Here is a 20,780-nt window from a genome sequence, read left to right as displayed (position 1 = left end):
ACTGTACTGTGGTAAAAACTAAATCCGTTCTCATACAAGTCATGATAACAAATACATTACTGTTTAAACAAATGTGTACATATGCTAGTAGGGTGTTCCAGGAATGTATGTATGCTAATATGTCCTGTTTGTTTTAGAGACCTGAGCTTAAACTCGCTGACCAGCATTCCAACAACTGGATTGAGTTCCCTGAACCAACTGAAACTCACAGGAAACCTGCAGATGAAAAATGTATTTACTGCAAAGAGCCTCCCCAAACTCAGGTCAGAATCCCAGTAATTCATCCAAATGACCTCACACTGTCCTGAACTAGATGTGAACTCACTGTAGTGCCAAACCCAATTCACTTACAGTAACTAAACTTAAGTCCAACTGTGAGGTTGGGGTCATGCAACACTTTGAATGATAATGGTCCTATTGTGGTCTACAGGTCAGTATCAGTTCCCTATGCTTACCAGTGCTGTGCATTTGTGGGATGTGATTCTTCAACTGATGAGAACATCAAGAAGGTTACAGGTAAATTATGTCAGTCATGATTGGTCATTAGACCACTCTTGACATAAACAAGTATTATTCAGAGGAGAGATAAAAAGTTTATTGAAAGTGATTAGCTAAATCATCTTTGTGTTCTAGGTGGAGAAGATGTGGAGAGGATATCGATGGTAATGCACTGCTCTCCCTCTCCAGGTAAACCACAGTCACTTTATTGTCATCTACAGCATTGAATTGTGTACATCGTCACATCTCCTACTAACTGAAGTCTGTCTCTCTCCTCCAGGAGCCTTCAAGCCCTGTGAGCACCTCCTGGGCAGCTGGATGATCCGTCTGACTGTGTGGTTCATCTGCCTGGTGGCCCTGATCTTCAACACTCTGGTGCTGGCAGCCACCTTCTCCCGCCGGGCCTTGGCCCTCTCCCCTGCCAGGCTGCTGGTTGGCCTCCTGGCCCTCACCAACCTGCTAACTGGGGTCTATGTGGGGGTGCTCACTGTCCTGGATGCTGCCACCTGGGGCTCCTTCGCTGAGTTTGGGGTCTGGTGGGAGACGGGGCTGGGCTGCCGGGCGACAGGGGCCCTTGCAGTGTTCTCCTCCGAGTGGGCGGTGCTGCTGTTGCCCCTGGCGGCTGTGGAGCGCAGCGTGGCGGTGAGGGCGCTCCTGGGGAAGGCCATCTCGCCCAGGAGGAGCAGCGAGAGGGGGTTCGGGGACAGACGCTTCACCCTGGCGGCTGCTCTCCTGGGACTCCTGGCGGCTGCAGCAGCCTGCCTGCCCCTCTTCAGTACCAGCGACCCTTCAGCCTCCCCTCTCTGTTTACCCTTCTCTGGCGGTGAGGGCCCTGCACTGGGGGTCACTGTGGCCCTGGTGCTGCTCAACGCTCTGGCCTACCTGTTCACAGCAGCAGTGTACACCCAGCTGTACTGTGGCTTGGGCAGGGTGGAGCTGGCAGACCAGGAGCAGGCAGGGGCCGTACGCCATGTGGCATGGCTCATATTCACCAACTGCATCTTCTTCTGTCCTGTGGCAGCCTTCTCCTTCGCCCCTCTACTGGCCAGGTCTGGCACCGCAGGGGGCCCTGAGATCGCCAAGTCCGTCACGCTCATTTTCTTCCCCCTACCGGCATGCCTTAACCCTGTGCTCTACGTTTTCTTCAGCCCCGCCTTCCGGGAGGACTGGCTGCGGCTGCGGGGCCATGGAGCTGTGGCCCGGGGGATGAAGGCTGGGCATTGTGCAGGGGGCTCTGGGGTTGTGGATGGGGATGGAGACTCCTCCACACGGCTGAGCTATGACTGTGGGGTGTACTCCCAGCTCTGTGGGGAAACAGGCATGTGTGAGCGCTGCCAGGTGGCTCTACACGCCAGGACCTCTTCCTCCTCAACATCAGTCTGCAGACACTTGGTGAAGTCCCACAGCTGCCCTACCCTCTCAGCCGGTGCGGCAGCGGGCCAGCGTACGGCGGGATACTGGGCAGACAGCGGCACCCTCTCTGCCCAGTCAGAGTACGCTGACGAGGGGGACTCGTTTGTGTCCGACAGTTCAGACCAGGTGCAGGCCTGTGGACGAGCCTGCTTCTGCCAGAGCCGAGGGCTCCCTCTGGTCCACTACGCATACAACATACCTCGCATCAAAGACTGAGAAACTCTTCAACTGTGTGTGTGTCTGTGTGTGTCTGTGTGTGTGTCTGTGTCTGTGACACTATAACAAAAAGTAAAGGTTTTTGATAAACAACAAAACATGTGCATGTGGGTCCCTGCACACAAATCATTCAGGGAGCACTTCTTTAATCACTGTGTGAAACAGACTCAACTGTCACAAAAAGGGAATCTGGCATTAAATGAGACTTCTCTGAGACCAGAGACTTTTGGCCAACCCTTGTTTTGCCCTTCAGGATTTACAACTGATTCCTGTGTGTGATAACACCAAACTGTCTGTCAAATATGTAACAAAAGAGGAAACCTTGCCACCAGTGCCTGCTTCTTGTTTTAGAGCAAACTCATTATCAAGATGTTACAAGCCTGAATTGATCTGTCACGTCTCTTGCTAAGGCAAGCATCTATGTGCCATCTTTTTGTAGGTTCTGCCTGTAGCTAGCTATATGTTTAATTTTATTGTTATTCCCTGGTCTGTCGATTTTAAAGCCTTGCCATAATCGCTATTCATTTGTATATGTAGCAAATGTAATCATAATCCTCATTCTAGGGTTGTTTTTCATATGAGAATGTAAAGTAACTGAAAGGAGAATTGTATGGAAGCGGCTTTAAATTAAGGGGTACTGACAATGTGTTAAATATAATCTGACAGCTGCATTTTCAGCCCTCCCTTTGTGAGCCAACTGAATCTACAGTCTGAATCTGTTCATGCATCTTCACATGCCCTGTATTCATTCCTCAAGAGTACAAGTCCAATGACTTAAATGTTTATTATCTTTGACAATAAGTGTCAACAATTCTTCCTCGCTATGAGTGATAAAGTCTTGGATGTCCCATGGGAATGGAAGAGAGCACTGTTTTATCAACAGTCTTCCCAGGATGTTGTGGAGACTTTTATAACTTTGTTTGTTTTGTCTCTTGGACTGAAAATAATGTAGTTGAACTGTGCTTTACCCCCAGAATCGTTCTAATTTATTGCTTAAAGAGGAGCAGAATGTCTGGGCCATGGACAAGGTTATTTCAGGTGCCAGGAAGTTGGCTTTGAAAGGTGAGTGCAGCATGTACCAAGTGCAAGCTAAGCCTCTGGCGCTGATTGTTGGTGCCACACAAAGGCCTTCATTTCTGGATTGTTCTGAGACAGTTCGCGTTGTAGTAAAATATATATAAATATTTTTTCAACATTTTATCGACATCATTGGTGCTCACAACCCATTCATTTTGATCAATATGCATACAATCCCACAGCTCAGCAGTGTAATGGATATCATGGTATATATTATGATATAATAACAACATATGTAGATAATGTTTCACTATGAAACATTTTATTGGATCACGTGTGACTGTAGGGGAATATCTGTTTGATGTGCACGAGCATGACTTTGCGTATGGGGCCTGCACCACACCCTAGGAGCCTGTATCCACATGTGTATTTCATGTGAGCGCTCAGGAAATTAGGCAATGTAGGGAAGCCTGGACTCCCCTCAACATTTTGTTAATGTGTCCACATTATGAAGTTCATTGGCTTTTTGAAATTATATCACAAAGTTTCTTATTTTTGTATGGATTTGTCAATGTTTTGACTGAGTGTAATTTTATCCCCAACCAACTGTCCAGATTGTATAGGAGATGTTTGAAGCCCTTACGTGCAAATTCCAAATTGGTGTGTATTGCTGTCTGTTTATCCATATGTAAATTATTTTTGATAGAAAAACCAATAATCAAGAATGGGATGCATTGTCTAACCATGGAAGCTACCTCTTGTACTTTAGTGGCTACCAGCAGTGCTTTGTAAGGTGTGTGTTCTTATGCTATTGTTATTTTGGTTTGAACTGTAGGCTTTGTTTGTAAATACATCTGGTTGTACAGCACCACTGAATTTAAGTCACGCCTTTAGTTGATGCCAATTGTGGGAGGAATGTACAGTATGTACTGTATACTGTGATTTTTGTAAACCAAAATATATAAAACCAGTTGCTTAAAAAAAATGTTTTATGTACAAGATTTCTGACAGACATTCTCACTCATTCGTATCATTTATTTGCCCCACACTGACACACAGTTAAGTTGGCCTCATCAGGACTTATCGGGAGTGTTTTTCTTTGCCTACAGTGTTAGGTTCTGTCTGACTGACTGACCATAGTGCTACTCAAGGGTGCTGTTGAAATCATCATCGCTATAATTGGTCCACAGTGCATCAGGGCACTGACACCTCTCCCAATTGGCTCCTCTGACTGGTGTGTGGAAAGGTTTGAATGCATTATGGGTTAAAAAATAACCCTGTTGATGGTGTCCATGTCACCTGCCCCTGTTCCTTTAACACATACAAACCTTGCGAGGGGTGTAACAACATCACGATGGGGCTTACTGGAAGTGGACAAGTGCACATGAACTATTGATTTGAATATGACATGTCAAATCTACACCAAGTTTGACAATTATGTGTTTGTTTAAATGTGTCATGTGGATGAAGGTAGGTGGTTGGCAGTGGACCTCAGAAACCAACAGGAGCAGCCTTACCTCTCACACCCTGTTTGGCAATGGACGTGGCTTGACCAAACATTTCACCTCCCAGCGATGCACCCCCAGGGGGAATGGGACATTCCAACCCTCCCCACACCTCCCACTGGGCCAAACACATTAAGCATATTGCTGTATCCTCTTTTGGCCTTAATTAGGCTTTGTTACATTAATACCCAGCAGCTTTTGTTCATTCCCACTTTTGTTCATTCAAGTGTCACAGCATCAACTGTTTGTTGACCTCATAGTGATAATGTTCTGTGGGTAGGGTAGCATGAGGCACACGAGAGCTGCTCCACCTGTGTATTCATCTCTGTGTTTACCCCTGTCCACTGTCTGTTTCCCATGTTAAACAATGGTGGGGTTTTATAAGGCCCCCACTAGTGAACAGGCCACATCAAGGGTAGTGGTTTACTTAACTTGCATTATAACCAGTTTACAGCTGGGAATATGAGTATGATTGGGCACCCTAGAAACCTGGGATAGACTTGCATTTGAATAAGTGAGAATAAAAGGGGCGCCTACTGCCCGTTGACAAAGCTTTGCATTTATTTTTCATACATAAAACAAATGATCTTTGCCACTAATACTCTTAACTTTTTTCTACTAAGGATGCAAGAGTGAATCAAACAATGCAGTCCTTTGCTACTCCTCAAATTATTCCATGAAATATATATATATTTTTTAACCTTTATTTAACCAGGCAAGTCAGTTAAGAACAAATTCTTATTTTCAATGACGGCCTAGGAACAGTGGGTTAACTGCCTGTACAGGGGCAGAACGACAGATTTGTACCTTGTTAGCTCGGGGGTTTGAACTTGCAACTTTCCGGTTACTAGTCCAACGCCCTAAACACTAGGCTACCCTGCCACCCCAAATAAAGGTACAATAACACAATGTGGATTAATGTAATGTCTTGGATGACCTATGTAAGATGATTTCACAACAGCGAACCGGGAAGATTGGCATGTGCACATAACGGGGTGGTAGTGGGACACAGGGTAATGAAAGCTAGTGGATTATCTCTGGTCTCTTCACATTGAGCTGTAGTCTGACCAGGGTCCCAGTGGAGGTCCGTGTAGGATGAGACAGGACATCCACCCTATCTTCAACCGGCTTCTTTACACCTAATCGGCCTTGTTCATCTGCTTATCCCTCTCCTCTTTGGTGATTTGAGCTGCAAGGCAATTAGTCTAAGTCGTGAATCATATTTCAAATTATAAATCAAACATACTAGAACTTATTGTTGGTGATCAATGTAGGAGTGATAATACTTCACTATTTTAGACTATTCAATCTAATTATTGTCTTTTTACATTTTATTTCTAGACTATGTAAAATACACTGCTCAAAAATATAAAGGGAACACTTAAACAACACAATGTAACTCCAAGTCAATCACACTTCTGTGAAATCAAACTGTCCACTGAGGAAGCAACACTGATTGACAATACATTTCTCATGCTGTTGTGCAAATGGAATAGACAACAGGTGGTAATTATGGGCAATTAGCAAGACACCCCCAATAAAGGAGTGGTTCTGCAGGTGGTGACCACAGGCCACTTCTCAGTTCCTATGCTTCCTGGCTGATGTTTTGGTCACTTTTGAATGCTGGCGGTGCTTTCACTCTAGTGGTAGCATGAGACGGAGTCTACAACCCACACAAGTGGCTCAGGTAGTGCAGCTCATCCAGGATGGCACATCAATGCGAGCTGTTGCAAGAAGGTTTGCTGTGTCTGTCAGCGTAGTGTCCAGAGCATGGAGGCGCTACCAGGAGACAGGCCAGTACATCAGGAGACGTGGAGGAGGCCGTAGGAGGGCAACAACCCAGCAGCAGGACCGCTACCTCCGCCTTTGTGCAAGGAGGAGCAGGAGGAGCACTGCCAGAGCCCTGCAAAATGACCTCCAGCAGGCCACAAATGTGCATGTGTCTGCTCAAACGGTCAGAAACAGACTCCATGAGGGTGGTATGAGGGGCCCGACGTCCACAGGTGGGGGTTGTGCTTACAGCCCAACATCGTGCAGGACGTTTGGCATTTGCCAGAGAACACCAAGATTGGCAAATTCGCCACTGGCGCCCTGTGCTCTTCACAGATGAAAGCAGGTTCACACTGAGCACATGTGACGCCGTGGAGAACGTTCTGCTGCCTGCAACATCCTCCAGCATGGCCGGTTTGGCGGTGGGTCAGTCATGGTGTGGGGTGGCATTTCTTTGGGGGGCCGCACAGCCCTCCATGTGCTCGCCAGAGGTAGCCTGACTGCCATTAGGTACCGAGATGAGATCCTCAGACCCTTTGTGAGACCATATGCTGGTGCGGTTGGCCCTGGGTTCCTCCTAATGCAAGACAATGCTAGATCTCATGTGGCTGGAGTGTGTCAGAAGTTCCTGCGAGAGGAAGGCATTGATGCTATGGACTGGCCCGCCCGTTCCCCAGACCTGAATCCAATTGAGCACATCTGGGACATCATGTCTCGCTCCATCCACCAACGCCACAGACTGTCCAGGGGTTGGCGGATGATTTAGTCCAGGTCATCAGGAGCATGCCCAGGCATTGTAGGGAGGTCATACAGGCACTTGGAGGCCACACACACTACTGAGCCGCATTTTGACTTGTTTTAAGGACATTACATCAAAGTTGGATAAGCCTGTAGCGTGGTTTTCGACTTTAATTTTGAGTGTGACTCCAAATCCAGACCTCCATGGGTTGATAAATTTGATTTCCATTGATAATTTTTTAGTGATTTTGTTGACAGGACATTCAACTATGTAAAGAAAAACATATTTAATAAGAATATTTAATTCATTCTGATCTAGGATGTGTTATTTTAGTGTTCCCTTTATTTTTTTGAGCAGTGTATATTATTTATAATATCCATGCCATTTGATAAAAAATACAGCTGAGGAAATGTTTGTTACTTCAATAACATTGGGATTAGAATAACATCTCCAGTTCAATTTGTTAATATCAAGATAGATTTTTCTAAAAATCTATAGTGTACAGATGAGGTAAAACGTGTCTTATCCTTTAACATTATCCAATATTTTGTAACATATTTGACCTTAAATGAAGTGAGATGGACAATGCACATTGTTACATACAGTAATGTATAGTACATTTACATTTGAGTCATTTAGCAGATGGTCTTATGCAGAGCGATTTACAGAAGCAATTAGGATGAAGTATTTTGGCACACCTTTTATTATTTTCTAATTAATACAAATGAAACAGTTCTATAATAACGGGTTTGACCTCAGTTATTACTGAGTGTGGGGGCTTACCTTGGGGGAAAGTGCCAGGTGCTGGGAATAAAACGGGTAGAAGCATGACAGGACACAGCATGGTGGGGTTACAGACAGAAGGAGAGACAGGAGGAGATGGATCATGTAATGGTGGCAGGATCCATTTAGAACCTTTACATGTATTCCAGTGTACATTCCAAAGGTCCGCCAGGGAGTTAATATACCCTTATGAAGACATAACGATATGTCTGTATATGTTAACATGAGATCTCAAATAGGAAGAATAGATTTACTGTATTTGCCCACTAGAACATACTATGATTACCATGATACATGTTCTAGATTTGAACATGCCATTTAACATGTACAAGTAGAATTCTTCCATCTCAGATTTGATGTCCAAATGTATTATTTCATAAGGGAACCCCAAAACATATTTCAAATATGAGTTGGGGAGCATTCATATATGATGACATTTTCAGACATTCATATATGACTTCATATTTGATGGACACATATGTACTAAGGGTACCTGTTCCAGACCGTAAACAGAGTGAAGTACATAGGGAGTTGGAAACCTTGACAATCACCATGTACACTCAGTGGCCAGTTTATTAGGTACATCAATCTAGTACCGGGTCGGTCCCCCCTTTGCCTGAATTCTTCAGGATATGGAAACATTGCTGAATTGGTATCAAGGGCCCTAACGTGTACCAGGAAAACATTCACCACACCATTACACCACCGCCACCAGCCTGTACCATCGACACCAGGCAGGATGGGGCTATAGACTCATGCTGCTTACGCCAAATCCTGACTCTGCCATCAGCATGACGCAACAGCAACCGGGATTCTTCGGACCAGGCAATGTTTTTCCACGCCTCAATTGTCCAGTGTTGGTGATCGCGTGCCCACTGGAGCCACTTCTTGTGTTTAGCTGATAGGAGTGGAACCCGGTCATCTGCTGCAATGGCCCATCCGTGACAAGGACCAATGAGTTGTTCATTCCTATATGCCATTCTGCACACCACTGCGTCGTTATTTGCCAGTTTGTGGCCCACCTGTTAGGTTGCACCATTCTTGCCATTCTCCTTCAACCTCTCATCAATGAGCTGTTTTCACCCACAGGACCGCCGTTGCCTGGATGTTTTTTGTTTGTCACACTATTCTTGGTGACCCCTAGACACTGTTGTGCGTGAAAAGCCCAGGAGGCCAGCCATTTCTGAGATACTGGAACGCACCTGGCACCGACGATCATACCACGATCAAAGTCACTTAGGTCACTCATTTTGCCCATTCTTACGTTCAATCCAACAGTAACTGGATGCCTTGATGCCTGTCTGCCTGCTTTATATAACAAGCCACGGACACATGATTAATTGTCTGTAGGAGCGAACCATTTTCGTAAACAGGGTGGTGTACCTAATAAACTAGCCACTGAGCATACAAGATTGACAATGGATTTGGCAGTTGGTTGGCAGGCCAGGTGTATTAAGGAGCTCACCAGCAGAGAAAAAGTGAGTAGTGTTAGGGATACTTACGGCGAATCTCCAGCTTGCACTCCACTACATCTTCTCCACTGGCGTTGACTGCTTTGCACATGTACACTCCCCCGTCAAATGAGCAGGGCTTGCGGATCTCCAGGGTGAGTACGCCCTGCTTACTGAACATACGGTACTTGGCCTCGTTGGAGATGTCCATCTTGTTTTTGTACCATGTCACTTTGGGCTGAGAGAGAGAGGTTACAATGTGAACTAGATTTGCCTAAAGTAATGCATGTGGCAAAAAAAATGAAATAATGTCTATCTGCTATAACTAAGGCTCATAGTTTTTACTGTTTTACTGGTCAGGACATGCTTGACATCCACCTACAGTACCAGTAGCAGACATGATGATAATGTAATAGTCGTGCTGATTTGATGGTCATTCTGATGGTGATAAATCACTATATCATTCATGGTTAGCAGCATAGCCTTTGTCTCTGTCATTCTCGCCTGTATAGGGACACCTCACCTTGGGGATGCCTCTGACAGAGCAGCTGAGGGTGGCGTTGTAGCCTGCTATGACTGAACGGCTCACTAGAGGGTGTGTGAATTTAGGCGCCTCGGAAAAGTCATGCTCCTTGTAGGTTGGAGGCTTGTATTCGAAACCTGATGAACAGATGAACAGATGCAGTGCTCAACCTTTGTTCAGAAAGTTTATGGGTTTTTACACAGGTGGCAGTAGGGGATGTTTTTTAAAATTAATTTCATATGAATGCTGCTCCTACATACATAAATGTATAGCTATTGTTTGTTTATAGTTATGATGTCAGGGTGGTATTACTGTCATGAACAGTGTGCCAGGTATGGGAGCCCACCTGTTTTCTGGATGTAGGCACCGTCTGCTGAGAAGCAGGGCTCTAGGCTGAGGCCTACCATGTTCACAGCGTAGATACGGAAGATGTATTCATTCCCCATGATGAGATCAGCCACCACACAGTTAGTTCGCCTATATAGCTCATAGACAGTGTACCATTCCTGAAAACCAACCATATTTTAGTCAAACTCTTCATTTTTAAGTGAGACAATATTTTAGGGCTACCAAAATACTACAGAACAACTCAACCACAATGTCAGTGTAATGTGTCTTGAGAGAATGAGAATGCATGCCAACTCCATTGAATGTTTGCCAAACAAAGGGGCCCCACTGTGTTATATTTAGTAATGGGGCATCTCCGATATCCAAATGAGATAGTGTTCTTTGTAACATGATAATCTCATATCTCACAGCCTGCCATGGTGAGATGTAGGAAATTAATTGGGTCTAATAATGACTTGTGTGAAACCTGAACAGGGAGCTTTTTATTTAGCCACTAACCTTGCAGCTCAGAAGTACAATGGGTTTCCATCGCTACACAGACAAGCCATGTCCAGTATGAGGCCAAGGCTGGGGGCTAAAAACAGGGTGTGCTTGGCTTGCTGTGCTCTGGGTGGCTGCCTGGGTTGTTGGAAGGTGGCAGTTGGAGCTCAAACAAACAGGCCCAGCATGCAGTTTTCCTTGCTCACAAAGGCTCTCTGCCTAGCTGTGGCTGACTGTGTGTCACAAGTGAGGGTAAAATACCCCTCGGTGACCATGTAGCATTCTTCCCCTCACATAGTGTACATACATGAGTCAATTATGGCCGTGTGTCAGAGAGCTTAGCTACCTTGCCTTGGCACTCAGAGCTTGGCATAGTTCACTCTGAGCCCAGCCAGAGAACTAACAGCTAATTATCAGGCAGCTCGCCCTCTCTCACACACACACTGGGATGACCTCTGTGTGTCAGTTAGAAAATAAATATTAGCCTAATCATAATTTATAATATAGATAATGCTTTCCTGAACCTGCCATGGGAGGGGCAGTGTATAACTTTACTCATTCAATATTGTCTGACCAATATTAATTGCTCGTTTTCTGTCGTATATGAACCTCTTGCTCAAATTGATGAAGAGAACATTTTCATGTTAGACACTGCCCAGCACATTGACTCTCACCATGGTCTTCTTGTCAGCCTTCTGAACCATGTAGCCGGTTATTTCACAATTTCCATTGTCCTTGGGTGGCTTCCACTCCAGAGCCACATTAAAGCCCCAAACATCCATGATCTTCAGTTTCTCTGGAGACCCAGGCAAATCTAAAGATAAGAAATAATATTTAGAGTCAACATACTGTACCATAACTTTACCTTAAACTCCAATCCAATCATTCACAGAGAAATGTAAACCATACGGTGGGTACACGTAGAATATTGTTTACGTGTTATCTTAGGGACAGGAGTGGTTTTGTTTCAATATCCAACGATAATGGGACCAGCTTGCGGGATGTGTCACTTGCGGAACGTGTCAGTTTCATAGTTAACTCAGATACAGCATAAACCCATTCTGAGTGAACTGATAGTGCCACTGATCAATCATAAACCATTTATATTCAAAACCATTAGAGTTGTGAGGAGTCCTCACCGACTATTTGAATTGAGATGCTGGCTGTGTCCTCAACATTCTCAATCTGCAGCTTGACTTCATACTTCCCAGAGTCCTTCCTCTCTGACTTGCGGATGAACAGGATTGTGTCGGTGTCGCTGTTTCGGACGCTGACCTGCTTCGGGTTCAGATACTCCCCATCTTTACTCCAGGTGATCACAGGCCTAGGCTTGCCCTAAAATAAAATAAAAATAATATAAACATTCTAATATTTTTTAGAAAGACCAAACCAGATTCTGGAGGACTACAGTACAAGTAAGTTAATATGTGTGAAATATTGGTTTTCCTCAGTAACCTACGTTTACTAAATAATCATTACAGTTCCAGGGGTGATGATGATTTCAGTACATCTCCAGACCAAGACATTTGAAATATGATATTGTTCAGATATTTGTATGGCAGATTTGAACCTAGATAAATGTTCCTAATGAATACAGTAGATGGTGGTACATTTGGCAGTGGCCCAGACTCCTTGGCTTGTGGTTTTCAGCAGTTACTCACTATGAGCTGCTTAAGAGAATCATGTCTGTATCAGTTATCAGTCTGTCAATTGCATGTGTTACTAGGATACAGTTTCAAAACTGAAGCTGTATGTATTTATAGTCTTGAGGGAAAAGCAGAAAGGAATAAAGAGACATAGCGTGATTTACTGTAGTATTTTTGCAGACTGTAGTATACTGTAGTATTTACTGTTGTGTTTTTGCAGTAATTTTGCTTTATTATTTTTGACATACAAATGGGAGCTTTCTCCTTGAGGAAACCTACTGGACAAATACTAAAAGAGCAAATTTTCCAAAACCTATAGATAGGTAGGACTAGTATTCCATAGTAAACTGTAATATTTGTTCATGTCGGTAGCACCATTCCATTACTCAACGTGCACCAAAGAAAATGAAATAGCAATTTCATTCAACATATTACTCTTATGGGCAAGGGCACCAGCATATATACAGTACATTCATCCTATAGAGTGTGAAGAGTGTACTCTACCCCATACCTGGAAAGGGATCACAAGGTTGATTGTCTCCTCCACTTTCTTGATGAGGGTCTGGCGGAGATTTCTAGGAATCCAGATTTTGGGTTTCTCTGTTAACAAAAATGTCATAAGTGGTAGGTTTGGGCGGTATACCGTATTCTCAATACTGTCAATCAGGGGTGTCAATTTGGGCTGGCTTTAGGCCATGCAGACACCTCGGAGTGGGCGGGAAGACTGTTTGCCTGACTGCGGTGAACAGCCCAACTTTCCTCTCAAAACAGTGCAGAGGTGGAAGATGGTTGTAATTGACTAGGTTACAGCTGTTTGACTTGAAACTAAACTCGAGTTTTAAATTCCGGTGCTGAGCTAATACGTAGCAGCTAATTGCTGTAAGATATGTTGCTGAAGAATGTTATTTATGTCCCTTATCAACTGAGGTGAATGAAGGTATAGCAGCCAAGGTGATAATGACTGGAGTCAATTGTTGTCAATTGCTTGTTTTTGCTGTTCTCTGTACAGCATTTTAGACATTTTTAAGTTGTGTAGGAATGCAGAAAATAGAATAAATAAAGTCACTTTGCTATAGCCTACCCTCAGTTTACCTGAAATTATGCCAATGCCATCAGTACCCTAAAGCTCGGGGCCTACCCGCCTCTCGGGGGAGTGTGCTACGCCACTGCTTATAACTATACGTTTTCACTATCTAAGATGTGCCAAATAAATTATCTCCAGCTCAGGGCTCCAGCTATGCACTAGCTTAGTGGCTAGCTCGCAAGATCAAGCTTCTTGGTTATGGCAGAAACAATTATCCCCCCCTGGATAAAGATCCTGGCTGCCAAACATTTCTTTGTGCTGCAGCAAACTGATTAGCCTTTTCAGATACTGTAGTTATATAACTTTATGAGCTCGGTTGTCTGTTCTTGCAATTAGTTTATGTTCGCTTGTTAGTATTTAGCTAGTGTCCGCTGTGGGATTTTTTTGGGGGGAAAAAATACCGGCCATTGTGTGCACTGCCAGTAATACCGTATACTCTATGGTACAGGAATGGTATGAAAATATGCATACCGCCCAACCCTAGAAATTGGTTCATGGCTCAGACTTTTCCCTGAGACTGGGAGTACCACAATACTGTAACGACCCTGGGTTTATAAGCACTGAAATCGACTCTGCCGCATGAGCATGCTTTTGCGGCACAGTCGATAGCGCGCCGGACCTCGGGCTCGAAGGTCGAGGGTCCGAGACCTGCTCCCTTCTGTTTCATTACAATACCTTTCAACTATCACGTTTAGCTTGATGGCACCATTACTGATCCAATGAGTTACTGCTCATGTACATTGACCAACCGCCTGTGCGGTAGTAATAAGCGTGAGTTGACAACATCAAGTGCTTTTCAGTGCAATTCCACGGTAACAGTGACACAGACTTTCACTTTAACATGTATGTCAATCAAAAACCAATAATTGGAGAATTAAACCAACCATACAACTCTATGCACAGGAACTACTTTTAACAATTTCCACTGAAAATTTTACAAAAACACATTTACTTGAATAACAGTGCAGATGCAAAGTTTGGTAACAGAATGAAAGTTTGTGCCACCATTCTTTTGCCAAACTTTGCATCTGCACTGTTCTACAAGTAAATGTGTTTTTGTAACACTTTCAATGGAAAATGTTAAACGTAGTCATTAGGCATAGAGTTGTATGGTTTGTTTAACTTTGCAATCATTGGTTTTTGTTTGACATACATTTTAAAGTGAAAAATCTGAGTCTCAGTGTCATTGTTACTGTGAAATTTCCTTACTGCCAATCAGCACTTAGTGATAATATCATCCTGTCAGCAAGAGCAAAGGCCGGGGGCTTCAGTGTACATCTGAGAACTCAAAATACACCTCACAACTAATCTGTTATGTGCTGAGAGCGAAATAGCTGATGACCTTGGCAATGTATGTATGTTCCCAAACATGATCTGTGAGCCCTGAGATCCATGTAGGGTAGTGGAGGCTAACTTCAAGCCTCATCAGCTAAATATCTCAAACTGTAGAGAAATAGGAGAGAGGAGACAACAGCAGGACACCCCACTTACATTCCATTACAACCTTTGGGTTTTGAACAAACTGATGATGTCTTACTCTTACAGTGCAAGTGTTTTAGGAACTTCCCTGGTAAAAAAAATAATATTTATGTCTTGTACATGTTTTGACTTCATGCTCATTGTATGGGAGGGAGGGTATAATTGAAAAATTGAATTTGTTTTAGGCAATCATGGGGGAATGCTTACGCATGATCTCGCGGATAGTGACGGCCTGTGCTAGGGAGGTAGGTGCACTGGGCCCTGCCATGTTGTAGGCTCTGACACGGAACTGCATCTTCTCCCCGGTTGGCAGGTCACGGATGATCACAGATGTCCTCTCTGTCAGACCCTCGAAAGCTGGCACCCATTCATCAGCTGTGGGCAAGAGGCCAGACAGACGTGTCAAAACGCAACATCCGAAGAAGGCTCAGTGCCCCATCCCTATATGTCATCACAACTAGGGCTGCCTGCATGGATTGAGTTAGAACATTGACATGCAGCTGGCCGGCATAGCCAGCCCTGGAGGGATTGATTTAATTACCTACGTGTTGTGCTAATGGTCCCTGGCTCAAACCACTCTTGACAACTTAGGCCTTTGATGTTGTCAGACTAAAACCAAAGCTTTTTAGATAATGGCTCATCATGGAAAGTGTGATATAGCTAGCATGATAGAGGATGTCGTTTTATGTAAGATTTTTAAAAAATTAAACAGGCAATGGCTCTCTGAAATGTTGCTGCATTTGGATTTATTTGACAGTTTTTCTATATTGTTAGGTTGTTTTTCAAATAGTGTGATCCTAACTGAAATACTATATTCAACAGCTTTTATGCCATCCTCCTCCTTATCTACCCAGATATTGTGTGAGTGTCAGGGATCAAAATATTGAATGCAGTACTCACAGCCCTCCTTGCAGTACTCGACCCCATAGCCATCCAGCTCAGACGAACCCAGATGCTCCGGGGTTCTCCACTTCAGTGAGATGGTAGTGTCACTGATGTCATCCACGCACAGGCCGACGGGCTCACTGGTTGGGGCTTAGAGAGAGAGAGAGAGAGAGAGAGAGGAAAGGAAGAGAGAGGGATTTCAGCAACATTATTCTAGGATATTTTTATTGTGGATTTACTGCTACCTGTCACTGATGCCTCAGCATCAAGACAGTTTAACTTAGCTGCAGATAAAGTGTGTTGCTACTGGTAACAGCCTTGTAAACTAGGGTCCTCCAATAAAAGCATCACTTCCTGAAATACAGTGTCTCCAACCTTACCACAACCCATGTGTTAAGCTCCCCTGCAGGCTAGCTGACATGGAGCTAACACATTGGAGATTAAGTATGGACCTTGCAGGCTCCCGAGTGGCGCAGCGGTCTAAGGCAATGCATCTCAGTGCTTGAGGTGTCACTACAGACACCCTGGTTCGAATCCAGGCTGTGTCACAACCGGCTGTGATTGGGAGTCCCATAGAGAGGCACACAATTGGCCCAGCGTCGTCCGGGTTTGGCTGATGTAGGCTGTCATTGTAAATAAGAATCTTTTCTTAACTGACTTGCCTGGTTAAATAAAAAATGCATGACAGAGCTTTCATCAATACTCAACCTGGTCTTAGAGCATTTTATATTATTCTGTATGCAATTACGAGCCACTCCATTTAGGATGGTATGTATTAATTTGTGGATGTCCATAACCCTTTTTGTATAACATGTTTACGAATTACAATTCATATTATATGTTACGAATATCTAAAATGAATGTGTTACGAATTTGCCACACATACAATATATTACGAATTTGCAAAAGGTATGATATGTTAGAAATTCTAGCTAGGTGGCTGGGGGGTTAACGTTAGCTACCTAGCTAACCTTAGCTAGGCTAGGGTTTATGGTTTGGGGTAAGGGTAAGGGTTGAGATTAAGTTTATGAGTTAGGGTAAAGGGTTAGATCAGGGGAAGGGTTAGCTAAAGGGGTTAAGGTTGTGGTTGTTCGTTAAAGTGCATATTTATATCCAAATATCTCATTTTACATTGGCGTGTTATGTTCAGTAGTTCCAAAACATGCAGTGATTTTGCAGAGAGCCACATCAATTCACAGAAATACTCATAATAAACATTGATAAAAGATACAACTATTATTACATGGAACTTTAGATAAACTCCTCCTTAATGCAACCGCTGTGTCCGATTTCAAAAGAACTTTACGGAAAAAAAGCACACCATGCAATAATCTGAGTAAGGCGCTCAAAAATCAAAACAGCCAAAGAGATATCCGCCATGTTGTGTAGTCAACATTAGTCAGAAATAGCATTATAAATATTCACTTACCTTTGATGATCTTCATCAGAATGCACTCCCAGGAATCTCAGTTCCACAATAAATGTTTGATTTGTTCAATAAAGTTCATAATTTATGTCCAAATACCTTCCTTTGTTAGGGCGTTTTGTAAACAAATCCAAACGCGCGTACAAGTCCAGCCAAAAGGTCAGACGAAAAGTCCAAAAAGTTCCATTACAGTCCGTAGAAACATGTCAAACTAAGTATAGAATCAATCTTTAGGATGTTTTTAACATAAATCTTCAATAATGTTCCAACCGAAGAATTCCGAAGCAATGCAACGCGAGCTACCTCAAAGCATTCTGCCAGACCTCTGACTCATTCCCCTCTCATTAGCCCCCACTTCACAGTAAAAGCCTCAAGCAAGTTCTAAAAACGGTTGACATCTAGTGGAAGCCTTAGGAAGTGCAACACGACCAATATCCCATTGTATCTTCAATAGGGAATGAGTTGAAAATCGACCAACCTCAGATTTCCCACTTCCTGGTTGGATTTTTTTATCAGGTTTTCGCCTGCCATATGAGTTCTGTTATACTCACAGACATCATTCAAACAATTTTAGAAACTTCAGAGTGTTCCTATCCAATACTACTAATAATATGCATTCATTAGCAACTGGGACAGAGTAGCAGGCAGTTTACTCTGGGCACCTTATTAATCCAAGCTACTCAATACTGCCCCTCTGTCACCAAGAAGTTAAGTAACCATCTGTCTTATGTAACCATCAGTGGAGATTGCTGAGGGGAGGCCGGCTCATAATAATAGCCAGAACAGAGTAAATGGAATGGCATCAAACACATGGAAACCAAGTGTTTGATGTGTTTGATACCATTCCAATTATTCCGCTCCAGCCATTACCATGAGCCCGTCTTCCCTAATTAAGGTGCCACCAACCTCCTGTGGTAACCATACCAAACGTGACATATAAATCCAGAACACTAATATTAGTGTTCTGGATTTACCTTTACTATGTTACGTCTAGTCTATGAGACCAGGCTGCAATACTGGGCTAGCTGCATCAATGCTCCTATGGAAACCATTCAGTCCCTATAAATCTTAATGTCATGTTTATCTCACCATTTTCTTAGAAAATGGGTAAATAACAATTTGAGAAACAAATAGAGAGTATCTTACTCATTTTTGTTTACATCCATAAGTCTAAAGATGTATTTCATGAATAATCCTCCTAATATGAACAGAGAGAACTGAGGTTATTTGTAATTGATCCTGTCATAGCTGATTTGTACCACATAAACAGTTTGCATGTAACAACACATTAGCACATAGAGACATCCTGCAAAAGCAGCCTAAAATAAGCTCAAGCTGACAGCCATCAGAGGTTGAGTTACAGAGTTGCCTTTCCCCCGGGCCATGAGCCCATGGTCCCATGTCACAGGTTAACCAGACATTGGAGCCATGTAGGCACGTACTAGAGGTCAGAGGTCAGTCTGTGTTTAAAGGGACTGAATGGGAAAGACCAACCGGCGTCTACAGGCAGTACAGGAACACAGCAAACAATACTTTGATAAACATCCTTTTTATTTTATTAGCCAACACACAAACAACAACAACACAGGAAAGTCTGTTAGTAGAAAACTTTTCTTCTCTTTTGCGCCTGTGAGACAAAACATACAACAAACATCTCTGATTTACCAATGACGGTGGCACTGTCCATTCCTACTTACATTGCCCCTTACAATAACAGTAAAAAGGAGAACAGAACCACAGAAACCACAGCCAGGGTTTACCTTCTATCGTATTATCATCATTATCATTAAAGAAATCCCACTATTTATTACAGCACAAACCATGCACAAACCCCTAATAGTTGACCCTAGCTTAGAGGAAAATAAATCAATTCCTACTCCTAGGAGGTTCCAACTCTGGTACGGGCTCTGGTGCCTGGGCGGGCTCTGGTGCCGGGGCAGGCTCTGCTGGGTCACTCTCTGCTGGGGGGGCTCTATCGGCTGGTGGATCTCCTTCTGCCGTATAGGCCCCATCCTCAGCTGGGGGTGCCGGATCTGGGGCTCCTTCTGCTTGGACTGGCTCTGTTGCGGATGCTGCTGGCTCAACAGGGGTCTCTGGTGCTAGATCTGGGGCTTGTTCCTCTGGAGGAGGTACTGCTGCTGCGTCTGGCTTGGCCTCCCACTCTGTCGGTGCCTTTGCTGCACCATCCACTGGAACTTCCTCCGCTGGCGGCTTCTTCTCGGCCGTCTTTGGCAGCATTGGCTTGGTCATCCTTGAATAAGGTTAAGATAGTGCTCTTCGAAGTGAGCTTGTCGTACTCCTCCTGTTCCTTGTCTCCCACACGCCTCAATCTACTCTGCTGCTGCTCCTCTCTCTCGATCTGTTCTATCTCAGTGATAGCACTCGACAGCAGCAGTTCAGCTGGGTCAATGTCCTCCCAGAGCAGCCTCAACAGTAGCAGCTAGCCCCTGTGTTCTAAGCAGCTGGTCCCAGCCCCGCCGCACGCTTACATGTCATTATTTATAGAGGGGGATGCCACAGATAGTTTCCTAATCAGCTGTCTTACAAGAGATGGGTCCGTCCAGATACCTCGATGTTCACACTCACATCCCCGAGAAGGAGGAGAAAGTAGAGGGGGACCCAAGGTAAAAGAATAAGAGACACAGCAAAGAGAGACCCATAATTCCACTAGACACTGATTTCTGTCTTGAAGACACCCCCTCCAGTCTTATTTTAGACAGTGTCTACCCAAACATGTTTTCCTTACAAGCATGCCATGGGAACCAAATGTCAAGATGACCATGTGTTGTTGTTGAGTGGTTACAGGTGCCCGTTGTGATTGCATAGCAGACCTTACATGGCTTAGGGGATATGTAAACTTAACTCTTAGTAGCCAAACCCCCAAGACAATTCACTGTAGTGATAGACAGCACTGACATCAATCAAACACACTGCCACTGAAAATATGTATATGGGTAATCCAAATACTTTAGGATGGAAACAGTTTTGTACATTTCCAATTAAAATCATGTAAAAAAAAATACATACAATTTGATACATCAAATTGGGAATTTTGTGACATATTAGCGCAACTGTATTATTAAGGAAGTAATATCAACATTATATTCAGAGAATACAGGTATGTAGCTGCAGTCAGAACAATGGGGTTGTTTCTTCTGTTTTTATGCTCTGTTTATGTTCCGTGGTCAGCTCACATCAGTAATCTCTGCCAGGACAAAAGTTGTGTTGATGTGACAATACATGGACAATAATACGATTATTGTGATTTTTTAAATTTTTTTAAATTTTACCTCTATTTTACTAGGCAAGTCAGTTAAGAACAAATTCTTATTTTCAATGACGGCCTAGGAACAGTGGGTTAACTGCCTGTTCAGGGGCAGAACGACAGATTTGTACCTTGTCAGCTCGGGGATTGATCAGATGAATATAATAGTTTGATGAAAGCGTTTACATGCAATGCAAAAATAACGATTTTCCTAATAATCTTGTTTACATGGACACATCTGAAATCAGGCTA

At 43.7% G+C, this 20,780-nt stretch overlaps 2 protein-coding genes and 1 non-coding gene across 11 annotated transcripts in view; 1 reads left to right on the top strand and 2 right to left on the bottom strand.

Moving 5' to 3' along the window:
- The window catches only part of LOC109888420 (leucine-rich repeat-containing G-protein coupled receptor 4-like), a 29,297-nt gene extending 24,153 nt beyond the window's left edge, over positions 1 to 5,144 (top strand). The window contains exons 15-18 of the mRNA XM_020479599.2: positions 138 to 263; positions 431 to 516; positions 634 to 687; positions 779 to 5,144. Coding sequence (XP_020335188.1) covers positions 138 to 263; positions 431 to 516; positions 634 to 687; positions 779 to 2,127 — 1,615 coding nt within the window. The 3' untranslated portion in view covers positions 2,128 to 5,144. The remainder of the gene's footprint in view (positions 1 to 137; positions 264 to 430; positions 517 to 633; positions 688 to 778) is intronic.
- Positions 5,145 to 5,192: 48 nt separating this feature from the next.
- Positions 5,193 to 20,780, bottom strand: part of LOC109888417 (myosin-binding protein C, cardiac-type) — a 38,690-nt gene continuing 23,102 nt past the window's right edge. For 6 of the 9 annotated variants that reach the window (XM_031813008.1, XM_031813043.1, XM_031813024.1 and 3 more), the window contains 10 exons: positions 15,853 to 15,987; positions 15,160 to 15,327; positions 12,901 to 12,989; positions 11,883 to 12,078; positions 11,418 to 11,557; positions 10,262 to 10,421; positions 9,916 to 10,052; positions 9,444 to 9,630; positions 7,942 to 7,962; positions 5,666 to 5,838 (listed from right to left, as the gene is read on the bottom strand). In XM_031813008.1, the coding sequence (XP_031668868.1) occupies positions 5,789 to 5,838; positions 7,942 to 7,962; positions 9,444 to 9,630; positions 9,916 to 10,052; positions 10,262 to 10,421; positions 11,418 to 11,557; positions 11,883 to 12,078; positions 12,901 to 12,989; positions 15,160 to 15,327; positions 15,853 to 15,987 (1,283 nt within the window). In that variant the 3' untranslated portion in view covers positions 5,666 to 5,788. Of the gene's footprint in view, positions 5,839 to 7,941; positions 7,963 to 9,443; positions 9,631 to 9,915; positions 10,053 to 10,261; positions 10,422 to 11,417; positions 11,558 to 11,882; positions 12,079 to 12,900; positions 12,990 to 15,159; positions 15,328 to 15,852; positions 15,988 to 20,780 lie in introns of all 9 variants that reach the window. The other 3 variants (XM_031813015.1, XM_031813050.1, XM_031813069.1) reach the window with 1 other exon arrangement.
- Positions 12,642 to 12,696, bottom strand: LOC116371906 (U7 small nuclear RNA). The gene has a single exon (XR_004209065.1). It is a non-coding gene; the product is annotated as a U7 small nuclear RNA (small nuclear RNA).

This window comes from Oncorhynchus kisutch, linkage group LG3, assembly GCF_002021735.2.
Source record: "Oncorhynchus kisutch isolate 150728-3 linkage group LG3, Okis_V2, whole genome shotgun sequence".
In the NCBI taxonomy this organism is placed as follows: domain Eukaryota; kingdom Metazoa; phylum Chordata; class Actinopteri; order Salmoniformes; family Salmonidae; genus Oncorhynchus; species Oncorhynchus kisutch.
The sequence above is the reverse complement of the archived record's forward strand: the minus strand, read 5'-3'. Positions and strand labels throughout refer to the sequence as shown.